General features: G+C 53.2%; 1 protein-coding gene across 3 annotated transcripts in view; it reads right to left on the bottom strand.

Annotated features, from left to right (window-relative positions):
• Window positions 1-512: 512 nt before the first annotated feature.
• The window catches only part of RNF43 (ring finger protein 43), a 60795-nt gene continuing 40342 nt past the window's right edge, over window positions 513-20965 (bottom strand). The window contains exons 3-10 of one of the 3 annotated variants that reach the window (XM_036454324.2): window positions 16647-16769; window positions 9792-9866; window positions 9544-9675; window positions 8815-8919; window positions 6990-7151; window positions 6360-6462; window positions 4137-5498; window positions 513-2008 (exon numbers count right to left, since the gene is read on the bottom strand). In XM_036454324.2, coding sequence (XP_036310217.1) covers window positions 1965-2008; window positions 4137-5498; window positions 6360-6462; window positions 6990-7151; window positions 8815-8919; window positions 9544-9675; window positions 9792-9866; window positions 16647-16769 — 2106 coding nt within the window. In that variant the 3' untranslated portion in view covers window positions 513-1964. Of the gene's footprint in view, window positions 2009-3570; window positions 5499-6359; window positions 6463-6989; window positions 7152-8814; window positions 8920-9543; window positions 9676-9791; window positions 9867-10994; window positions 11248-16646; window positions 16770-20965 lie in introns of those variants that run through there. The other 2 variants (XM_036454327.2, XM_036454323.2) reach the window with 2 other exon arrangements.

Below are 20965 nucleotides of genomic sequence, written 5' to 3'. Positions count from 1 at the left end.
TCCGAATTGAAACAGCTTCAGGGCAGGCCTGCTTGTTGTGGGGTCCCAGGCTGTGTGCAGGTGGGGTCCCAGGTTGAGCGCATGTCCTCTATCACTGGTTACTTTCCCCTTTGGAACATGGGTCCCCTCTGCTATCTCAGGGGGGCTCTGCAACAACTGTGACGTAGGCCCATTTTATGGGTGGAAAAGTGAGGCACAGAGTACTAACCCAAAGTCACAAAGAAAGTGGCTGATGTGTCATAAATTAGTGTGTGAAGCAAATTGCACCCCAATAATTCAGACTGAACCACCGTGAGAAATCCAGTCATCCTTCCTCCTTCCCTGATCTCCACTGAACCATGCGTTCAGGGGCTTTTAGCCTGGCTCTCGTTGCCAAGCCCCCCATTCTACCCTGTCCTTTCACACGTCAGAGCCGAGCCTCTATACCACAATTTATTTCTGTCGACGTAGAAGACGCAGGTGTCACCCTGGGTGACAGTCATAACAGAACAAAAAAACCACGAGACCAAGACTGCATTTATGGATAAATATATTAGCAAATAAATACATTTCTCAACATAGTGCCTGATTCAAGCGTCTCTCTGTCTGGTTCAGATATAAATAACCATGTGGGTGCCTCAGTACCAGTTCCCCACTGACTGCAGGAAGAACATTCCCGGGGGGGGGGGGGGGGGTCCTGTGCCCACTCTGCTCCCACATTCACATTCCAAATGGGATCATGCCTGAGGGGCCAGCAATGGTCAGGCTGCCCTGGGGTGAATGTCACCCCAAGGAGGCCCCTCAGCCCTTGCCCAATCGGTACCAGCTACTCAGACCAGACTTCCTGCTCGAAATCTACTCCTGCACTCACGCCTTTCCGTGTGTCCCCTGGCCTGTATGGCTTATACTGGGAAGTGAGCCTCTGGGGACATCTAAACCCAACGGTCACACTCTGCTGTTCCTTTGTTCTCTCCTGTTCCCTATCCCTACTCTGAGAGAAGACTCCTAGACAAGAATCCCTTGTCCTTGTTCAGCTGTCTTTCTGCCTTCTCTACTTTTATTCCATCTTCCCTCTTTCTAGATGAAGTCCAACAGAAATCCTCTTCGTTCCGTCCACTTTGGGACTTTGACATGGGAGATCTCCAAGGAAGTTATCCTCTCCCATCCCCCCACCCCCAACTCCTGGAGAAATGCGGGGGGGGGGGGGGGGGGGGGCGTAGGGCTGCTGGAGTGACAAAGAAGCTTGGAGGTCAGAAGCTCCACCTCAGGGAGAGAACCCCATACTCTGGCTTCCCAGAGCCTCCCTTCTGACTTAATATCATGTATCTGAAAATTAAGGACAAGAAGGGAGAAACACATTCCCTTATGTACTGGGGCGAGGACTGCCAAGAGTCCTCCCATCCCGCACCGCTTTTAGGGTTCAGGGGTCACCACAGCTCTTGATCCTTTTGCATAAAAGGAAAACGATAAGAGCCAAGGTTGGCGCTGATGCAGCAGCCTTACCCAAGGGGGAGCCAAACGGGTGTGCAGGACTCGCCCAAGAAAGGAGGCGAGGAGGGGGTCATGAAATCGGCTGGACACGTTGTCTGGCATGAACATGAGGCTTGGGATGAGGGAGACCTGCTGGGGCTGGGGGAAGGAGCAGCACCTTTATAACACCTATCTACCCATACCGAGCTTCCTGCTCTCAGAAACACAGCCTTCCGGGAAGCCAGCCCACACAGGCCGTATAACTGGTTCCCTCCCGGACACAGACGTGCTGCCCTGCACATGTGAGCTGCGGACAAGCTCTGGGGCTGGGAGCAGGAAACAAGACCTCCTGCCACCCACCATCCCGGCTCCCCTTCCAATGGTTCCAGAAAGGACGGCGAAAAGAGGGGTGTTTTCTGAGATCCTTTCTTCTCTCGGGAGCAGGACTCTGTGCCAGGTAGGCCCTGAGTCATCCAGAGCACACTCTTGGTTGGAGGTAATTACCCCGGAACATCTCACACGGCCTGTTCACACAGCTCCTCCAGCTCCTCCTCCGAGCCTGCATTTGGAAGAGAGGGGAGGAAAGAGGTCACAGAGGGTCACACAGCCCCTGTGCTTATACTACCTTCAGGAGAGGATGGCAGGGAGGGAACCGCAGAGAGGGGGGAGTAGGGAGTGTGTTCAGAAGGGGGTGTGTGTGTCAGAATGAAAGCTGAGAGGGGCCCTAGTTGGGATACAGGGAGAAGAAAAACAAATCTAGAGAAAGAGAAACACATAATAGCAACCAGTGTGTTACCGATGTTTACTCTTCATCCATTCATCCTATAAATACTTATTAAGCACTCTTGAATCTGAATCTTTGAACAGGTGCCAAACTGAAGACCAAAAAGTTACTCTTTTGTATGAACTCGGCTACCTTGTAGGAGAGGAGGCTTGTGTGCAAATGGCAATGGTGCCAGTGGGACAGGACTGGGGTCATGAGAGATGAAAGGAGTAAGGAGAGAGAGCATGTCCCAGGGGAGTAAGGAGCTGGTCCTTTAGGAACACGTACGAATTTGGAATGATGGGAATAGGAAGGCAGCAGAATATTCCGGGCTGCAGAATCTGCATCACATGTCAAACCAGTTTGGCTAAAGCGTGGACCAAGGCAAGGGAAAGGAGAGAGTGGAAAATAAGGTTGGGAAGGAAGATGGATGCTAGGTGGTGCTAGAGCTTTGAACCAGGTTGGATTTTTTTGTTTTTTTGTTTTGTTACTATGGACAAAACAGAACATTGGAGGATTTCTGGATGGCTGATTTGAGGAAGATGGCCCTGGCAGCAGTACACTTAAAAGAGTAAATGGGCTCAGCATGTGTTGTTTAGTGGTTGAATGGCGACCCATGAACCTGGAGGTCAGGGTTCAATTCCTGGTCATGCCCAGGTCATGCACATGCCCAGGTTATGGGCTCCATCTCCAGTAGGGGGCATGCAGGAGGCAGCCCATCCATGATTGTCTCTCATCACTGATGTTTCTCTCCCACTCCCTCTTTCTGGAGGGGGGGAAAAAGAGTAGATGATTTACACTTCTATTTCCCAATCAGAGGTGTAAATAGCTTAAATCACTTTGCTCAGGGAGACAGATAGCAAAAATCCGATGGGTACCACTTGCCAACCACACCCAAGGACAGATGAGATTAAGAGAATAAATCTCATTTTGGTACATCATCATAAAGCTGATGATTATTCTATTGAAATTCTCCCCCAAGTCCTCCCCTAAAGGCCTAGTCTTAAACCCCTCAAAGGTCCCAGCAAGCACTCTCCTTCCCAGGAGCACCCCCTTGCCTTTCTCCTCCAACTTCTTCTTCCCCCACAGGCATGCTTCCCCTAAACTCTAAGGGACCCCAGGAGGCTTGCCACCAGGAGAGCAATGGGCAGTGACAGTTCATCCCAGGCAAACCCCTTGAACCTGTCCCCAAGGCCCCCTTTCCTCTGACTTCTTAGTGAGCTGAAGCAGCCCCGCCTAGACATTTCCCCAGGCCTCCTTTGTCCCACTGTCCCCAGCTTTAATAAACATCCTCTAAAAATTTTCTGCAAGAAGTCAGGGACACATACAGTATCATCAGCCCTAGGCAGACCCTCTCAGGAATAGGTCCTCTGACCTTCTCTGGTAACATCCCTGCCTGGTCCATAACTTTGCACCTCAGAATATGTCCAGGAACATGTCTCCCTCCTGAGGGGGTCAACTTCAGTCTAGAACAGAATTCTCACCTGGACCTGAGGCGGAAACCTGACCATGTCTACTTGACCTTGGTCTAGCCAGAACCCAGGTACCCAGGGCCACTCCCTCCTCCCTGGAGGGCCTGGACCCATCCACACAGAGCCACACTTCCTGACCCCGGCTCCACTCACAGCTCAGGAGTCCCAAGTCCTAGCTCAGACCTTTCCACCCCAGGTGTTTTCTAACGTCTATGCCACGCTAAGATTTCCCCTGAGACCTCCCTGCGATCTATAACCAAGGAATGATACCTGGCAGAGCCAGAGCGCTCCAGCCGGCAGCCTAGGCAATGCCAGTAGTTTGGTATTTTGACTGTCACCCCTGTTGTACACTTCTCAGCGCCCATCAACCCTGGTCATGGGATCTCATTTGTTCTGCAATATACAGCTCTCCTCTCCTCTCCCCACCACACCCGCTTCCCCTGAAGACTCACCAGGCTGGGCTGGCAGCACCTGGCAGTGTGGGTAAGGGCATGGCCTGCCCTCTAGGGTGCCAGAACTCCATCTGGAAGGCCCTTCCCCAGGTGGGTGTGGTCCCAGGGGCTGGCGTGGAGTCAGACACAACCACACTGGCTGTGAACTTGAGTAACAGGCGCCTGGGGTTTCTGGTAGCGTCCTCCTTTCTAGGCCCGGAGGTCCAAAGATCAATGGGTGGGCCTCTGGGGGCCAAGGGTATGCCAGGCTTGGGTCATAATGGGGGGAAATCTGGCAAGTGAGGTGTACAGTCAAGTCCTGGGGCCGAGAGGCTGGGGTAGGTTCTGAGGGAGCCCCCCGCCGTCTCCTCTGAGGGTGTCGGACAGGAAAGCCCGATTTCTGCAGGTGGAAGAGGCTGCCAGGACTGGGGCTGGGGCTGGGGCGGGCAGCATCATTTAGGTCTGGGGCTGGCTCTGGGAGGGCTCTGGGCTGTGGCGGGTTGGGGAGCTGCCCGGTCGGGGCTGCTGCATTGGATCTGGCAGCTTGCTGATCAGGAGAGGAGGGCTCCGGCTGGGGCTGTGTCCGAGGAACAGCAGGCCGGGACTCGAGCACCCCCGTTTCAGCACCAGGCTTCCGGCCGTGCCACTGGAAGCGCTTTTTGTAGTGGTGGTGCCGATGGCGATGGTAGTGGACGTGGCTGGAAACCTGGGCTTCCCCTCTGGGCACCACCGATTCCAAAGAGCGAGGCCGCGAGGTCACGCTGGGCTGAGCCTCCTCCCCCGGGGGCTCCCCTTCAGGGCTGCAGTACACCAAGGGGTCAAAGTCACTGCTCAGAGAGCTGCGGAAGGTGGAGCTGCTGCCGTGGATGCCCTGCAGGCTGACGTCCGTGCAGTTGACCATGGAGTCACTTGAAGAGCCATGACAGGGCCCCGAACTGGAGTCGCTGGCCGGCCCGTCTGCCAGGTAGCCGCTGCGCTCTGTGCAGTAGCTTTCCGCAGACCCACTGCTGTCGTGAGGCCTGGCCCGGCGTGAGGGTGCCGGGCACGCGGCAGGATGCTGTGCAGTGCACTGAAGGCGGCTCAGACCCCAGCTCTGCGCAAAGGGGTGCTGGGTCGCTGTCCGATGCTGCTGCTCACCTGGAGCCAGGGGGTGTGCAGCTCTGGGGAGGCGGTGGTGCCGGGGGCCTGTGCCTGGCTCCTGGGAGGGTTGGAAGGGACTAGGTCGTGGGGGCCGAGCCACTGCAGTCCGGGGAGGGCCCAGCAGGTAGGAAGCAGGGAGGTGGTAGTGGGCATGACCAGGATGCTGACGAATAAGGTGGAGTCTCCGGCCTGGTTCCTGGTAAGATCGAGAGGGTGCCAGGGACTGGGAAAATGAATCTCCCTCTGGAAGAAAGAACCAAGAGCACAGGTGTTTGCACAAACCTATGAGGGTGCATTCAGAAAGGTGTGGCTATAGCATACCTACTTGAGCCTGCACAGCCGTAGCGCCCAGTCAGAATTTGGGCGACCAAGGGCATTCCTAACCTGTAAGTGCCCTGGGATGCCCCCGTGCCCTCCCGACAGGTTGTCCCCTGGGATTTCCGCTCTGCATGGCAACCCCTGCTCCCCTCAGTCACGGGGGCTCTTTCACCCAGGCCGCTGCAAGCACGCACTGCACCGCTGGGTGAATTAGAAAAAGACTCTCTTTTCCTCGAGGTACTTCATTTCCATCTCTTAGAAAACTGTCGTAATATCCTGGTTGTGTTAGAGTAGGATTGTTTATTGCCAGAGTGTTGAAATCATAAATATACAAGTTCAGATTTAGACTCAACAAAGCTGCCATAAAAACACAAACAGTTTTTAGAATAATAAAGATGCCTGCCCTGTGAATGGCTGTCCCCTCAGACAAGACACTCCCGAACAGTGTGCAGCTCAGAGAACCATGGAGGTAGTGCTGCTTCCTCCCAGCGTCAAGGCAAACCCTTCCCCACAGGGAAACCAGGTTCCAGACCAGGGATGGGGAACCTCCAGTCCGTGGGCCATATAAGGCCCACAACATCATGTGGTCTGGCCCTGTCAAGGCATTAGGGGTGCGTTAATTGAATGTTTGACCAAATAGAGCAGGCTAATTTTAAGTTGATAATTTTGTACGGCCTGCGAATGATGCTATAAATACCCACATGGCCCCTGGCAGAAGAGAGGTTCCCCATCCCTGTTCTAGACCCGTCTGCCTGTACAGAGGGCAGATCTTAGTCCACCTCCTACCTACGATGTTGAACATGCAGAGGGGGCAAGTCCGATGCTGATACAGCCAGGGGTCCACGCAGGCACAGTGGAACTCGTGGAGGCAGGTAATGACTCGCAGCTCCTGGAGAAAACAAGGGGGCCACACCAAAGTTATCAGTAGCTACATGAGTGGCCAGGAACCGGAACATCCCCCTAGCTTCCTCTGGTGGCCTCTCCTTTTTTTTTCTATCACCTACTTTCAAAGACCTCCTAGTGGAATAGGCAAGGTATGGGCTTTGGTATAAAGTAGACCTGGATTTTGCCACTTAGCTACATGACCTTGGACAAGTTTCTTAACAGTTGTCTGCTGTACAAAAGGATAAAAAAACTAATCTACCCTCACCCCTCATGGTCATGAGGCTAAAAGGAGATAATGCATCTAAAGCACCCACTGCAGAGCCTGGCACATGGTACACGCTCAACAAACAACAGTTCTCTTTCCTGGAAGACCAGGAAAATAACTAAACCTCAAGGATGTCCCCTTCCTCTGCTCCTTGCATGATACAAAGGACACAGATGCAGCCAGAACACCCACACCAGCCTCCTCCCCCAAGCTCTAGTCTCCCTCCCCAGCCTGGTCACAGAGGTGAGCCATGGTGTCTGCCTTACCTGGCCCTCAGAGAACTCCTCCAGGCAGATGGCACACACAGGAGCTGAGCTGCAGCTGCTCTCCGAGTCTGGCCACTCAGCCCGTGTCCTCCTACAGCTGGCCCGGTACCTCCTGGTGGCCAGCTGGCTGATGGCCCAGGCTGTTCGCTGCTGAAGGGAATCCTGGGAAGAAGGGTAGGGCTCAGAATGGGTAAGGGATCCTTTTCCCTCACCCCTGGGCCCCAGCTTGTACTTAATTCCTGGTAGATCATGTGGTCAATTGACTACCTTCAAAAGTTTGTCATATTTGAGTTCATATATGGCTCTGCCAAGCAGGCCAAGCGCTCCCACCCCACTCCCCCACTCATCAAGCTTCCCTTCCCTTGTTGACCCGATGGAGAGAGTTTTTATCCAACTGCCTGCTTAACATCTCAACTTGGATATCTAATTGGCACCTCAAACTTTGTCCAGCTTCTTCCTCAAACACCCCACTGTGCCACACACTGAATTCCCTGGCCCCAGTGAACCCTCCCAACCACATACCTGCCCTCCCCTAGTCTTTCTCATCTCAGTCAACGGCAATTCCATTCCTTTAATTGCTCAGGCCAAAAATCTTGGTGCCATTCTGGACTCCTCTCTCTCACACTCCATGATCACCCCACTAGTAAGCCTGTAGCTCTACCTTTGGAGCATTTAACTAACTGTCACCTCTTTCCCCGCTACCTCCTTAACCCAAGCTACCATTACCGTCACCTGGATTCCTGTAAGAGACTCTTCGTCGGTTTCTCTGTTTCCAGCCCTGCCTCCCTGTAATCTAGTTTCCTCAAGGCAGCAAGAGGGATCAGATTAAAACTCAAGTCAGATCCTGGCACTCCTTCTGTGAGAAAGCCTCCAATGGCTCTCATTTCACCGAGGATGAAAGCACAATACTGACAATGGCCTACACAGCCCAATGCAACTGGCCCTCGTGACTCCTGCATGCCCTCTCACTCCCTTGCAATCACTCCCACAGGCTCCGCCTCAAGGCCTTGACTTACTGCTTTCTTCACTCAATCATGCTGTCCCCAGATACCTGCACAGGTAACCTCTCACCCATTTAGGGTCTTTCCTGTAATGGCATCTTCTCAATGAGGCTTCCTGGCCTTACTTATCCCCCCCACCCCCCCCAAGAAAAGCATCTTTCTTTCTTATTTTTATATTTTTATTGATTCCAGAGAGGAAGAGACAGGGAGAGAGAGATAGAAATATCAATGATGAGAGAGAATCATTGATAGGCTGCCTCCTACACACCCCCTACTGAGGATCGAGCCCAAAACCCAGGCATGTGCCTTCGACAGGAATTGAACCTGGGACCCTTCAGTCCACAGGCCGATGCTCTCTATCCACTGAGCCAAACCGGCTAGGGCCCTGGCCTTACTTTTTCACTCTGTCCCCTTTGCCTTGCCTGTCCTCCTTTCTATTATATCCCCCCCCCCCCCCCCCCCGGACATATGACCATCTAAAATACTATGCATTTTACTTCTTTATTTTGTTTATTGTCTGTCTCGTCCCACGAGAATGAAATCTCCTGAGGGAAGGGATCTGTTGTCTTTTTTGTTTCCTGTGCTACTCCCAGTCCCTGGAACAGTGCCTGACACACAGGAGGGGGCTCCCTGTATTTATCAAATGAATGTGCAAACCTATGGAGAGAGGCTGCTGGAAATCACCGAAGCTCAATACCAGTCTGTTCAGATGTAAACTGTTTCATGACATAAAGGCAACCTCTTTCCTCACTTTGGTTTCCTGCTCCCCACCCTCCCACACACATGCACACGCCCACCTCCACCAGGGAGCCCACCCTGCTCACCGGCCTGCTGTGGCGTGGGCGGCACCGGATGCGCAGCACTGAAGCCAGGATGACCACAAAGATGGTGCCCACCACCGTCAGGAGGATCCACACATCGTAATCTGGCTGGGGGAGTGAACCGAGAGGGAAAGGGTCACATTCTGGAAGGAGCTGGGTCAACTTGGCAGAACATGGGAGCCCGGGTGGCATGTCATGAAGGCTGCTAAAGGTCTCCTGGAGTTTTCTAGCAGGTGAGGCTGGGTAGGAAGCACCTGCAGGTGGGGCTAGGTGGTTCCTCCTGCCCACAGGCACTCACTTGTAGGAGAAGGTCCTCCAGATGCCAGCTGTGAGAGGCACTATCTGAAGACCCACGTGCTTGGGGGGAGTGGGAGAGAGACCCCTCTGAGAGGAGGGAGCTGCCTAGGGAGCAGAGGGGGAGGCTCCCAGCCAGTAGAGAAACACCAGCCAGGGTTCTCAGGGGGCTGAGGGGTCAAGGTTTCATTCTGGCTCTGCTCCTCTCTGCCACAAAACCACAGAGCTAAAAACAACGTTAAAACTCCCCTTTGCCCTCTCTGCAGAGGAGGCCCCAGAGGGGAAGGGAAAGTGCCCGGAGACACACAGCTGGTGGAGGACATCGGACTAGGGGGTTTCTGAGGTCTCTCCAGGAGTATAGGGGCTGTCAGTGGGAGATGCCATGGGGCAAAGTGAGGGTAAGAGCAGGTGCTGGGGCAGGAGACTGGCAGTGCTTACCCAGGTCGGGGGCTCCTTCAGCTCAATCCTCACGTGGGCCTTCCGGTTCTTGTACACAAACTCCATCAGCTTCTCGGCATCATGACCCCAGATCAACACCACTGGCCAAGTCAGCCCCAGCGGCTGCTGCAGCTGCGGAAGGAAAGTGCCCATGGGGGCTGCTGTGTCCTGACTTCTCGGCCTCCCCCCACCTCACTTTGCCTTCCTCTGGCCAGCCCCTCCTCCAACACCCCAATGTCCCTGGGTACCTGTTCCGCAGCGGCTCGGTCCTCGGTGATGTCAAAGAGGACGGCGCTGGCTCCTCGCTCACCTGCCATTCGGGCCTGCAGAGACACACGGCAGAGGTCTAGCTGGGGGTCAGAGAAGGACACAGCCCATCCACACCCCACCTTACCTCCTCCCACATCCGCCCCTTCCCAGGACCCTGTACACACCGCAGCCCTGCACACTCACCTGTAAGGGGTTAGTGGAACTGGGGTTCCCTACCCTACCCTGAGTTCACCCAGGTCCTACTGCCTTCAAGGACAACATTCAGGCCTTCCTTTCCGAATGCACAAACCCTTAAGGAGGGTTAGTAGGTATCGGGTGCTCCAAAGGCTTTAAGGCTAGGCCCAAATAAGGCAGCTCAGGTCCTCAGGGTCTCACCAGTCTGCCTTCACTAAGAGTGAGGGCATAGAGTAGGGAGTGGCCAGCAGCCCAGGGCCTGAGGGTGACCAGTCCCCAGTACAGAGGGAGTGGGGAGAGCAGAGAGGTGGACAGCTGCTTCTGAACAGAGCTGGGCTTTCCAGAGTCCAGCCCTGCCTGACAAGGGGAATTTGTGGGGGGGAGGGGGGTCCCCCAGTGCAGGCAAAGTTCCCCAAGAACCTGAGACACTGCTCCTCCCCGAGGTCTTCATGCAGAGCCCCAGGCTCAGCCCACCTCATGGGCTCCCTGGTTTGCCAGCTCTTCCTTTGACGCCAAATTCAAGGAGCCTTATCCTTTCATCCCCTCCCTGAGAGGTAGCACCAGAGACTCAGCGGGGAGGGACCTGAGAGGCTGCTCCCGCAGGACACGCTGCACACATGTGCACAGGCACGCTTGCCACGGCTCCCGGAGCAGGCTTGGGGAAGCAGAATCTAGCCAACCAGGCGGGGAAGAGAGCAGAGCCAGAAAGAGAACAAAAAGCAGGGATCTTGGGGCTCTGGGTGTGGGGTAAGAGAAGGGCGATAAGAGCTGAGGACGGGGAGGGGACACAGGGCAAAGGACCGACAGACAGTCACTGCTTCTGGCCTTCGTGTCAGGTCTCCCTGCCCTGCACAGCCACCTCCAGACTTCCTCCCTACAGCAAAGGCCGGGCCCTCATGCTCCTGGGGGCCTGCTGAGTGTGGGGGCCCTCCTGAGGGTACTGAAGGAGTTAATCCTCCTGTAAGCAGCAGTGGCAGGAAGAGGAGCCAGTGCTGGGGCTTACTCACACTCTCGGAGCTTTGATCTCTGCTTCCCTTCCTGCAGAGAGCCTGTTGGGGCAGGTCTCCTGCCAGGCAGGCCCGGGGAGCGGCCACTCTGCTCCCTGCTCCCCAGGTGGCAGCAAGGCCAGGGGCCCCTCAGAACAGGCCACCTGTAGGCAGGGGAGCCCAGGAGACACCCAGAGGGACCCTGTTTTGGTCAGGAGGGTAACTTTCCTCTTCTCTCCTCTCGCAGGGAAGCTGGGCTGGGGCCTCTACCAGCGCCCAGGCCCAGCCCAGGCCAAGCTGCCAGGCTAATTGACTGGAAATTCACGGGACTCCGCGACTCCAGAATGGAGTTACTGATGACATAGAGAGGTCACAGCCTTCTTCCGCTTCTGCCCACTTCCACCCAGGAAGTCCCCCCCAAGAGCCCTCCCTCCCCCAAGCCAGGGTGTGGGAGCGGCCATAGGGGAAAAGGAGGGGGACTCCTACAGCTAATCTCAGAGTCCAGGCTTGGCCAACGGGCAGGGAGGTCACCCCAGTCTCCCCAGAACGGAGAGTCCCGGATCCTCTCGTGCTGCCCAGGCCTCACGTTTCTCTTCCCCAGAACGAGAGCCTGGACCGGCCCTGCCTGGAACAGCATGAGGGAAGGGCACAGACGCCCCCCCCCCCCTTTTTTTTTTTTTTTTTTGAGATTTTACTTCCCACCCCTGTCTCTTTGAAGGATTGGTGTAGAAACAGTGGAAAGTAATTGCCCTGCTGTTCAAACACCCCAGCCCATTACAGCCCATAATTATGAAGTCGTAAAAGTGATCAAAGAGAAAGTTGGCCAAGAGGAGAAACAAAAAGGACTTTCAGGCAGAGGATGCCTGTGTCTAGAGTTCTAGGAATCAAAAAGCAAGCTTATGGGCCTCTGGGCTGCCCGCGTTCCCTCCCGTCAGTGGGAGGGAGGGAGGGAGGGAGAAGAAGCACCTCTTCAGGAGCTAGAATCTGAAAGGCAGGAAGGAATGGAAGACTGGGCTTTAGAAAGACAACCCAGAGGCTTTTGGGAGCTGCAAAGAGTCAGCCAGACCCCCAGGGGGAGCAAGCAAGGCTGCCCTCAGCCTCCATCCACGGGAGTCAATGCAGCTCTGGGCTTCCGTACTGCACTCTGCACTTTCCTGGGCCTGTGAGCTTCCTCTCCAGACACAGGGACAGCCTCAGTACATCTCCTCCTCATCAGAGATTGACTGAGCACCTACTGTGCACAGGGCATCAAGACAGGGAAAGCCAGGCCTCGAGACCAACTCATAATCTAGTTGTTGGAATAGGGCATAATACATAAAATTATAGTGCTAAAAACAAAGAAAAAAATGTTATAACACTGATGACCACGTGTTTTTTCTCTCTCTCTCATTTTTGTCTTTTGTTTTATATGTGTTTTTTTAAAACTGATTTCAGAGAGAGGAAGAGAGAGGAAGAAAGATAGAAACATCAATGGCAAGAGAGAATCATTGATCCGCTGCCTTCTGCAGGCCCCTTCTGGGGTTTGAGCCTGCATGTGCCCGGACTGAGAATCAAACTGTGACCTCCTGGTTCAAGGTCAACACTCAAACACTGAGCCACACAGGCCGGTGCTGACCACATTCTTGAGCACAGATGAATAAAATAATCATTTTCCAAACCTTTTTTTCACTGCAGAGAGCCCTTCTCTCCACTACCCAGCACCCCCCTGCCCCCCTCCCCCACCTCGCCACACACACCACACACACACACACACACACACACACACACAATCTGACACAATCTTCAATACACGAAACAGATCAAAGTGAGCTGCAGTTGAGGGTAGGAGTAAGACGGGCCCTTGGTTTCCCCAATCCCCAAGGCGCTTCCATGAAACCTGGTGTGAAAAGAACAGCCAGAGACCCTGGCAGTGTGCCAGGAGGGAGAGATTGCTGTTCCTAGTGGGTGAGCTGGGCTGGGCCCATCAGGAATGACCCAGTAGAAGGAAGAGGGGATTCATCTGGGCTTGGAGGAGGAGGAAGTAGAAGAGATAGAACCTTTATTGAGACCCACTCTACCCAGACTGCTTAGTCTGAGTCCTGAATTTGCTACTAATTATTACCTGTGACACTTTAGGCAAATCATTTAACTGTTCTATGCCTCAGTTATCCTTTCTGTAAACTGGGGGTGGGTGTAGGACCGACTTCACAGGGGTGTTGTAAGGATTATATAACTTAACCCATGTAAAGCCATTAATAGTGCCTGGCACGATACATTCCTTAGTTATTGGTTATTATTACATCCTTTGTGTCCATGATTCCTTTCTTTCTTTCCTTCCCCCCCCCCCGCCCCCATGATTTTATTTACTCCTCAAAACAACTCAGTAAGATGGTCATCGGCCCCTCTTTTGAGTTGGGAGACCTAGGACTTCAGCCTGGTGAGTGCCCGGTTACCAGACAGTGGTCTCTATAGGAAGGGAGGCAGGGTTTGTGTCCATCTGCTGGCCCCCAGAGCCAGCTCCTTCCACCAGGCAGAAGGCCACTACTCTAGTCCAGGCACTAGACTAGAGGTGACAGAGGCCTGGGTAATCATGAGAATGGCTGTGGAGTTGTTCATAAAGACACAGCAAGCAGTTTGGGTGACTGGGTAGTGGGAGAGGGAGTGGTGGTGACAACAATGGACAGGGAGCCAAGTACTCACAGGCATGTGAAATCACATCTCTGAGCCCTCCTTCCCCTCTTCTGCTCCCTCCCCCCTTCTCCACACACACATACACATACACACACACACACACACACACACACGCGCACACACGCACACACGCACGCACACACTATCTCCATTCACGTTATCACTACCTAACACCAAGCATATTGTCTACCAAATGAATAAATGAAGGGTATTTTCCCAGAAGAATTGTAATGAGGGTTTCAGAGATCAAGAGAGAGTAGTGAAAGAAAAAACCCAACCTTGTCACTATGAAAGCATGATGTGATGACGACAACAGCGATGCTGCAATGGTTTATTGAGTGGTTTACGTGCTTGGCCTAAGGCTAAAAGCTTCCATCTGGACCGTCACTGCCTTATGGTGGAAGTCCCATCATTACTCCTCTTTTACAGACAGGAAACAGAGGTTCTGAGAGGTGAGCTAAAACGTCCAGGTAACACTGAGGGGCAGTGAGACGCCAGGCTTCAGGCCCCGGGATGCCTGGTTCAAGAACCTCAGCTGCCCATGGGGATGGAACCACTGACACTAACCAATAGGTCAGAGCAAAGCGACTGAGGTTAGTGGTTTCCACACTTTCCTTACCAAAGGCCCACCCTTCACCGGTGCCCCTCTCGAGCTATTTTAAAAAATACATTTTTTTTTTTACCTGATTAGTTGCACTTGTATATCTATATCACATTTTCCTATGAGATAACTTGTATGAACACATTGAATGGAATTCCAACCAAAAGCAAAAATGGAACATTTCAGTGAAGGCTGTGGGGCTCTAAAATATTGGGAGGAGCTCAAAGGCCCACATGACTACCTTCACGGACCTCCTCTGGGCCAGGGGGTCCCAGGCAGGAGCTACTCGGTCAGGCCAAAGGCTGAGACCTGAGGGAAGCCGTGTCCCTGGCTGTGGGGCAGGTTGGGGCTGGAGCTGTGCCTACGAGGCTCTCACCCAGGGATGGGGGGCTGCCCATGAGAAGCCGGGGGGAGAGTGCGGTGGGAACAGGACGTGGAGAAAGCGTGGACAGTGACCGCAGAGGCTGAGAAAGACAAGGTTACAGGACAGCGGCCAAGGTGCTTAGTCCCTAGATGTTTGTTTGTTTGCTTTAGCTCAGGCACTACTTGTTGCTTAACACACACTGTTTTCAATCCTCACCATAATCACTGGGGCAGGAAATAAAAGCCCCATTTGATGGAAGTGGAAACAAAGGCCCAGTAGCTCCAAGAGTGCCGACCGCATGCTCCCTGCCTCCCAGTGTCTGCGCACAGCCTCATTCCCGCTAAGGAGCGTGCTCCTCCGCTCCGGGGCGGAGAGGAAGCCTCCGCGTGCACACGTCCTGACAGGGAGCCAAGTGCTCACAGGCACGTGGAATCACACACTGCTCTGGGGGAGCAGCGAGCGCCTCTGAGCCCTCCTTCCCCTCTCCCGCTCCCTTTCCCCCCCTCCACACACACACACACACACACACACACACCATCTCCACTCATGCCATCACTACCTAACACCAAGCATCTTGTCTACCAAATGAATACATGAAGGACATTTGCCCATAAAACAAGGGCAATGAAATGGCCAGAAGCAGGGCTGCTTCAGCCTCACACAGGCCTGCTGCCTAAGGACCCTCCCAGCCGAGCAGAACCATGTTCTCCAGCTCCCTCAGGTGTCCCTGTTCACACCCCCACCGCCAGGAGCCCCCGCTGCATCCGCATGGCAGGCTGGGAGGACATCTTCACCTCTCTGTGGGCACCACGTTTAGAACCCTGCCCACATCCCTGCCCCCGTGGGATCACGTAGGAAGCCCGGCTGTTTCCTTGAGGCGTGTGGTTTAGAAAACGGCCCTCAAGGAGGACCAGAAACTCCTCCGGGACCTGGGCCGGGGGCAGGACCTCACCCCACGTCCACATGGCTGTGCCGCACCATCTAACCGCACTCTCAAGTGTTCAGTTTCCCCAGCCAGAATGGGAGGCAGCAGAGCAGAGAGAGGAAAAGCCCAGGTTTGAGACCTGGACAGGGCTCAGTTCACACCTCAGCCCCACCCTTCCCAGCTGTGCCCTCCTGGCAAGTTACTTAAACCTTCTGATCCGCACTTGCTTTATATGCCAAACAGGGATAATAGTGTCTAGCTTTCTTGATTGTTGTGAAAAGTAAATGAGACCATGTATATAAGAATCAGTCTCACGTCCCGCCTGGCACATGGTAAGCACACAGAAGACAGTAACGAATGTTAAATGTTAAATGTTAAAGCGGGGGTCACGGATGCAAACGTTTCCAGGGCCTGCGAGGTGGCAGGCCACCGGGGAGCACGCAACCAGACAGCCGCAACTGGAAAGGCCGCAGCTGCTGCCAGTGGGGCCCCAAGGAAATGCGAGGCCACCAGTGTGCAGTCTGGGAGGAAGAGCGGGACTCTCTGAGGGTGGGGCAACGGCTTCTGTTCCTGCTGTCCGTTTGCAGCGCTCAGCAAACAGTTCCAATGGACGGAAAAGCCCTCCAACCCTGTTTGCTCTGATGGAGGCAGGGGAGGCGGCTCAGGAACTTCCAGGTGATGGGGGAGGAGATGGGGCAGAGCACATGTCCTAGGACCGAGGAGACAGAAGATTCTGCTGGGATGGTCTTAGCTCAGTTAGTTAGAGCATTGTCCCCATACACCAGGGCTGTGGGTTCGATGCCGGTCAGAGCATGTACAAGAACCAACCAATGAGTGCATAAATAAAGTGGAATAACAAACAGGTGTTTCTCTCTCTTTTCTCTAAAAAATCCATTGAAATAAATAAATAAAAATTTTAAGGTTCTGCTCATAGGTGGGTAGTGGGAAAGGACAGAGGCCTGAGTCCTCACCCCGCTCAGCCCTGGCTTAGGAAAACCTGAGTGAACTGGGCACACAGCACGCTTAGGAGGCAAGGGGGCCGGGAGCACAGGGGCCTCACATCCCGGAGCTGAGTGACGCTCAGAGTGCACGCGGGGTCCAGTGTGAGTCTACCTTGCTGGCCAGAGACAGGCAGGGGCGGGGGGCCCGTTGGGGACTCTCCAGCTTGACGATGCTGATGAATCCAGGCTCCAGATTGTCATCATCGCTGGCATTGCACAGGTACAGGGGGTGGGACTGCGGAGAGAGAGAGAGAGGACAGGTTAGGGAGGCTGGGGGAATGGGAGGAAGCTGAGAGAGCCAAGCACTTCTCCACGGTTCCAGGCAGGTAGCAGGCAGGGCCCTGTGCTAGGAGCATTCTCATTAGATTGCCTCGTAGTAAGCTAGACAGGACCATTGTCATTGCCAGGGCCAAGGACACGCGGAGAAGGGGGCAGACAGGAGTGGGCGGCGTCCAAAGGGGGACCTAACTGAAGAGCCCACTGCAAAGCAGCGCAAACAACCCTCAAGCCCTGGTTTTCCGAATAGGTCAGAGGCAAAGGGCTCTTCCCCAGCCCTGCCTCTCCCCCCACCTAATCCCTCTACCTGCTCCCAGACCCCAGACTACGCCAGATCAGTACTTCCAGAATCTTGCCTTCCCTCCTTGCCCCTGCCCAGGACAATGCTGGGTGTTGCTGGTGTCACCTGCCCCCTTTGGGATGCCCCCGGCAGCTGTTGCCTCATGGAGTCCCATCTCTCCTGGAGCTTAGCTTGGGTCTTCTCACTCAGTGCTGATTATCCCCTCAATATCCCCCCCTGCCCCCTGCCTGTGACCATGTGAGATTAAGCAGGGTGCCACCAGGGAGAAGACTATTTGGGGGTGTGGCTTGGCTAAGAGTTAACCCTCGAATAGCACAATTCCTAGGGCTCCTCCTGTCCTCCAGGAAAGATGCAGTGGGATGGAGCCAGCTCAGCCATCATCTCTGAAGGCTCTGAGCTCCAGTCCAAGACCTGAGCCTCCAGCCCTCCTGGTGCCGAGCGATCAGCAAGGGGGAAGTGGGCCCCGATGGGATAACAGAGACCAAAGGATCCCCGGTCACAGGGAGGAGACAGCCCTTCCATGTGCTCTCTTCTCATTCACTGATTCAAATACCCCTTTGAATATAATTTTCCCAGAGTGCTGTGAGAACAAAGTGAGATTTATCGGGCCCTGGACCATCCTATGGTGGAAACCCAATGTATCCTGGTAAGAAAGGGGATTTCCTACTAGAGAGCTGCCCACTCTTCTCTCTCTGCTGCTGTCAAAGACTTCCAGAAAGAACCATCAGAGGAACTAGGGAACTTTGAATTTATAAAGGTGACAATGTTGATGATGGATTTAAAAGCACACACACAAAATAAAAGCACAGTCGTGTGTGTGTGTGTGTGTGTGTGTGTGTTTAATCCTCATACAAGGACATTTTTCCATTGATTTTCAGAGAATTGAAAAGAGAGGGTAAAACAGACAAATATCAATGTGAGAAAAACATATCGATTGGTTGTCTCCTGCATGTGCCCTGACCAGGGCCTGGGCGGGGGAGGAGCCTGCAATGAGGTACATGCCCTTTACCAGAATTGAACCCAAGACTCTTCAGTCCACAGGCCAGCACTCTATCCACTGAGCTAAACTGGCTAGGGCTACCCAGTCATTTTTTTTAAAGCACTTTCAGGCTGTCTCCTGTCCCTGTGCCACCTCAGTCCCTGGAACATGCTAAGCCCTCAATAAATAGGCCCTTCCTTGCTTTGAACTGTATCCTTGTGAAGGAAAATATCTGGGCAGGGATGTTGAGATTGGAGGGAGTTCCATTCATGCACCTAGAACTTAAGGACTTGTAGTCTAGTGATCACAGTTTAGTGTGGGCAAAAAAGGGTGTGCACCCCTCACTGCCAGAAAAAGGCTGGGCACAGACCGGGTGCCCTCGCCTCCGCGAAGCTGCAGCCTCTGTCTCAACAAGCTCCACTGGTCTGTCTGCGCATCTGCCAACCATGCACCACTCACTTCTTCATTCTGCCAAGAGTCCGCAGTGCCAGGCCCTGTACAAAACACTGAGGAGTCGAGAGTGAATCAGACAGGCCATTGCCTGAGAGAAGATCTGATGACTAGTGTACAAACATATTGTATTGTGGTGTTATAAGCAGGTGCATGTGACGGCCTGGGGAAGGGCACAGGGAGGGGGACTAATGACCCCATGGAGGAGGGCAGGGAGAGATCCTAGACCCTCTTCGGTGCTTCCTGGGGACTGAGCAGCTACGTGTTCGCAGGGGAGAGTGCCTTCTGGGCGGAGGAAGCAGCCTGTCCCTCGGTGCAGAGGTGCAGGCACAGGGCTGGGAGGGACTGTGGGGATTAGGTCTGGTGTGAAAGAGAAAGCAAGAGATTGGGCTGAAAAGGTCGGCAAGAGCCAGACCACAGAGCGGGGGCCACAGACTTGCATTTGACAAGCATCCCCCTACTGATAGTCTGGTGTGGTTAAGGAGTCCAAAGTCTACTGCTCGAACAGAACAGAAGATGTGAGAGGCCTTCCTTCAGGAACAAGTTGCAGCCACAAACGTCTGCTGCTTGGCTTGGCCCGTCCCCTCCTCCCCAACCCCATCATGCTACCGATAGTCCATCTTTCTTGAGATAACGCCAAGATGTCTCTCACGGACTGGGGTCAATTGGGAGAGGGGAGAAAGTCACTTCGGAGAAAAGCAGTTTAGAGAAGGATTTTCAAATATTTAACCACCTTTCTGCCCTCACCCCATACCTCCATAGTGATATAGTGAAGGATGTCTCTGAGGAGATGGAGGGAAAACACTTGGTGTCAGAGTCACCAGACTGCCCAGGTCTTGAACTGAACGATGACTACGGAAGAGGGAAGGGGAGAAAATGAACCTGTAGTAAATGCCTCTGGTGGGCCGGGCCTTTAGATGCTATCTCACTGTGAGGTAGGTATGATTATCCCCTTTATAGAGAAAGGAGCTCGAGGCTCAAAGTTAAGATTAGAACCCAGCTCTGTCTGACTCCATCCCCTGGAGTCACGTAACCTCCAAATGAACCACATAGTCAATCCTCTATTGTTGATGATGATGTTGATGTGAGTTTATATTTATTGAATGAGGCAGAAACTATTATTGTCTCCATTTTAAGGATGATAAAACAGAGGCAATAAGAGGTTAAGTAACATGCAGCTAAAATCAGAAGAAATGAAAAAAAAGTGTAATATAAGGTTGAAAAAACACATACACACAATTGAGAACAATTTCCATTGGATTTTGACAACTTGATATTTTCCCTCAACTCATGACTAAGAAATTTTACTTTTCTAATTCCACATTCCTAAAGCATAAGGGCCCAAACACGAGTCCCTGATAGACTAGTGGTGTCTTCCAGGATTCTGTCCTAGATCCTCTTCTCTCTTCCCTCTCCGTGGTGTCCCTGGGTGACCCCAGACAATCCCATGGCCATGTGGTAGTCTTCCACACAGAGGCTGTTAATTACAGGTGTGCAGCCCAGACCTCTCTTGAGTTCTAGACCCACATGCCCAATAGGCAGAGCCTAGACGTTTCTGCCTGAAGCCTCAAATGTAGCATGTTCAAAACGGAACTAATCCTTTTGTCCCTCGAAACCGCTCCTCAGGGATTGGAATGACTGCCTTCAGATGTCCCCATCTCCTCTTCTTTGCAGCCCCTACCCCCACACTACCAATGTGCAATGACCAAAAAATTATAACAGTTCCGTCTCCTAGATATTTCTCTTATCTGTCCTCTTTCCCAGATTCTTACCCTGGTTACCCTAAAACAGGTCACCATCCCTGCTCTTCCAATTCACTGAAATAATCTTTTAACTGGGGTCACCTCACCCGACTTAGTTCTCTGTACTGATGCCAAAGTGATAAAAATAAATAAATAAATAAATAAAAATGCTAACTTGAGCATGTCACTCTTCCACTATTAGCTCTTAAAGGCTCCTTATAGCTCTTGGAGTAAAGTCTGTGCTTTTAACCGTAGCTTAAAAGGCTCTGTCCACTCTGGGCGTGGGGGCGGCCCTCCATGGCCTGCCTGGAGGCTTACCATACCTTCCCACACCTCCTTCCTCCCTTGCAGCCGAGCTCCAGAAATAACTGTTTCTGGCATTTGTTGCTCTGTCAGAAGAGGTTAGGGGCCTCTCCTCTGGCCCACCTCAGCACCCGTGTTTCCCATCATAGACTTTCCCCATGGTAATTCAGCTGTCTGCTATGTCCCTCTCTCCCCCAGGCTATGACTGGTACACACTCACACACACACACACTTGACTCTTTTACAATGAGAGTTCTTCAAGTTTGGTACCTGCTTCCTGGTTTCTTCTATTAAACATTGAAGTCTACACCCAGATTAGTGATAGCTAACTTTAAAAACAACACAATGCACACCAAAATCCTGGTCATGGTGGTTTTGGG

The sequence above is a fragment of the Pipistrellus kuhlii genome, unplaced genomic scaffold, assembly GCF_014108245.1.
Source record: "Pipistrellus kuhlii isolate mPipKuh1 unplaced genomic scaffold, mPipKuh1.p scaffold_m20_p_28, whole genome shotgun sequence".
Lineage (NCBI taxonomy): Eukaryota > Metazoa > Chordata > Mammalia > Chiroptera > Vespertilionidae > Pipistrellus > Pipistrellus kuhlii.
This window is presented reverse-complemented; position numbering and strand designations above follow the sequence as displayed.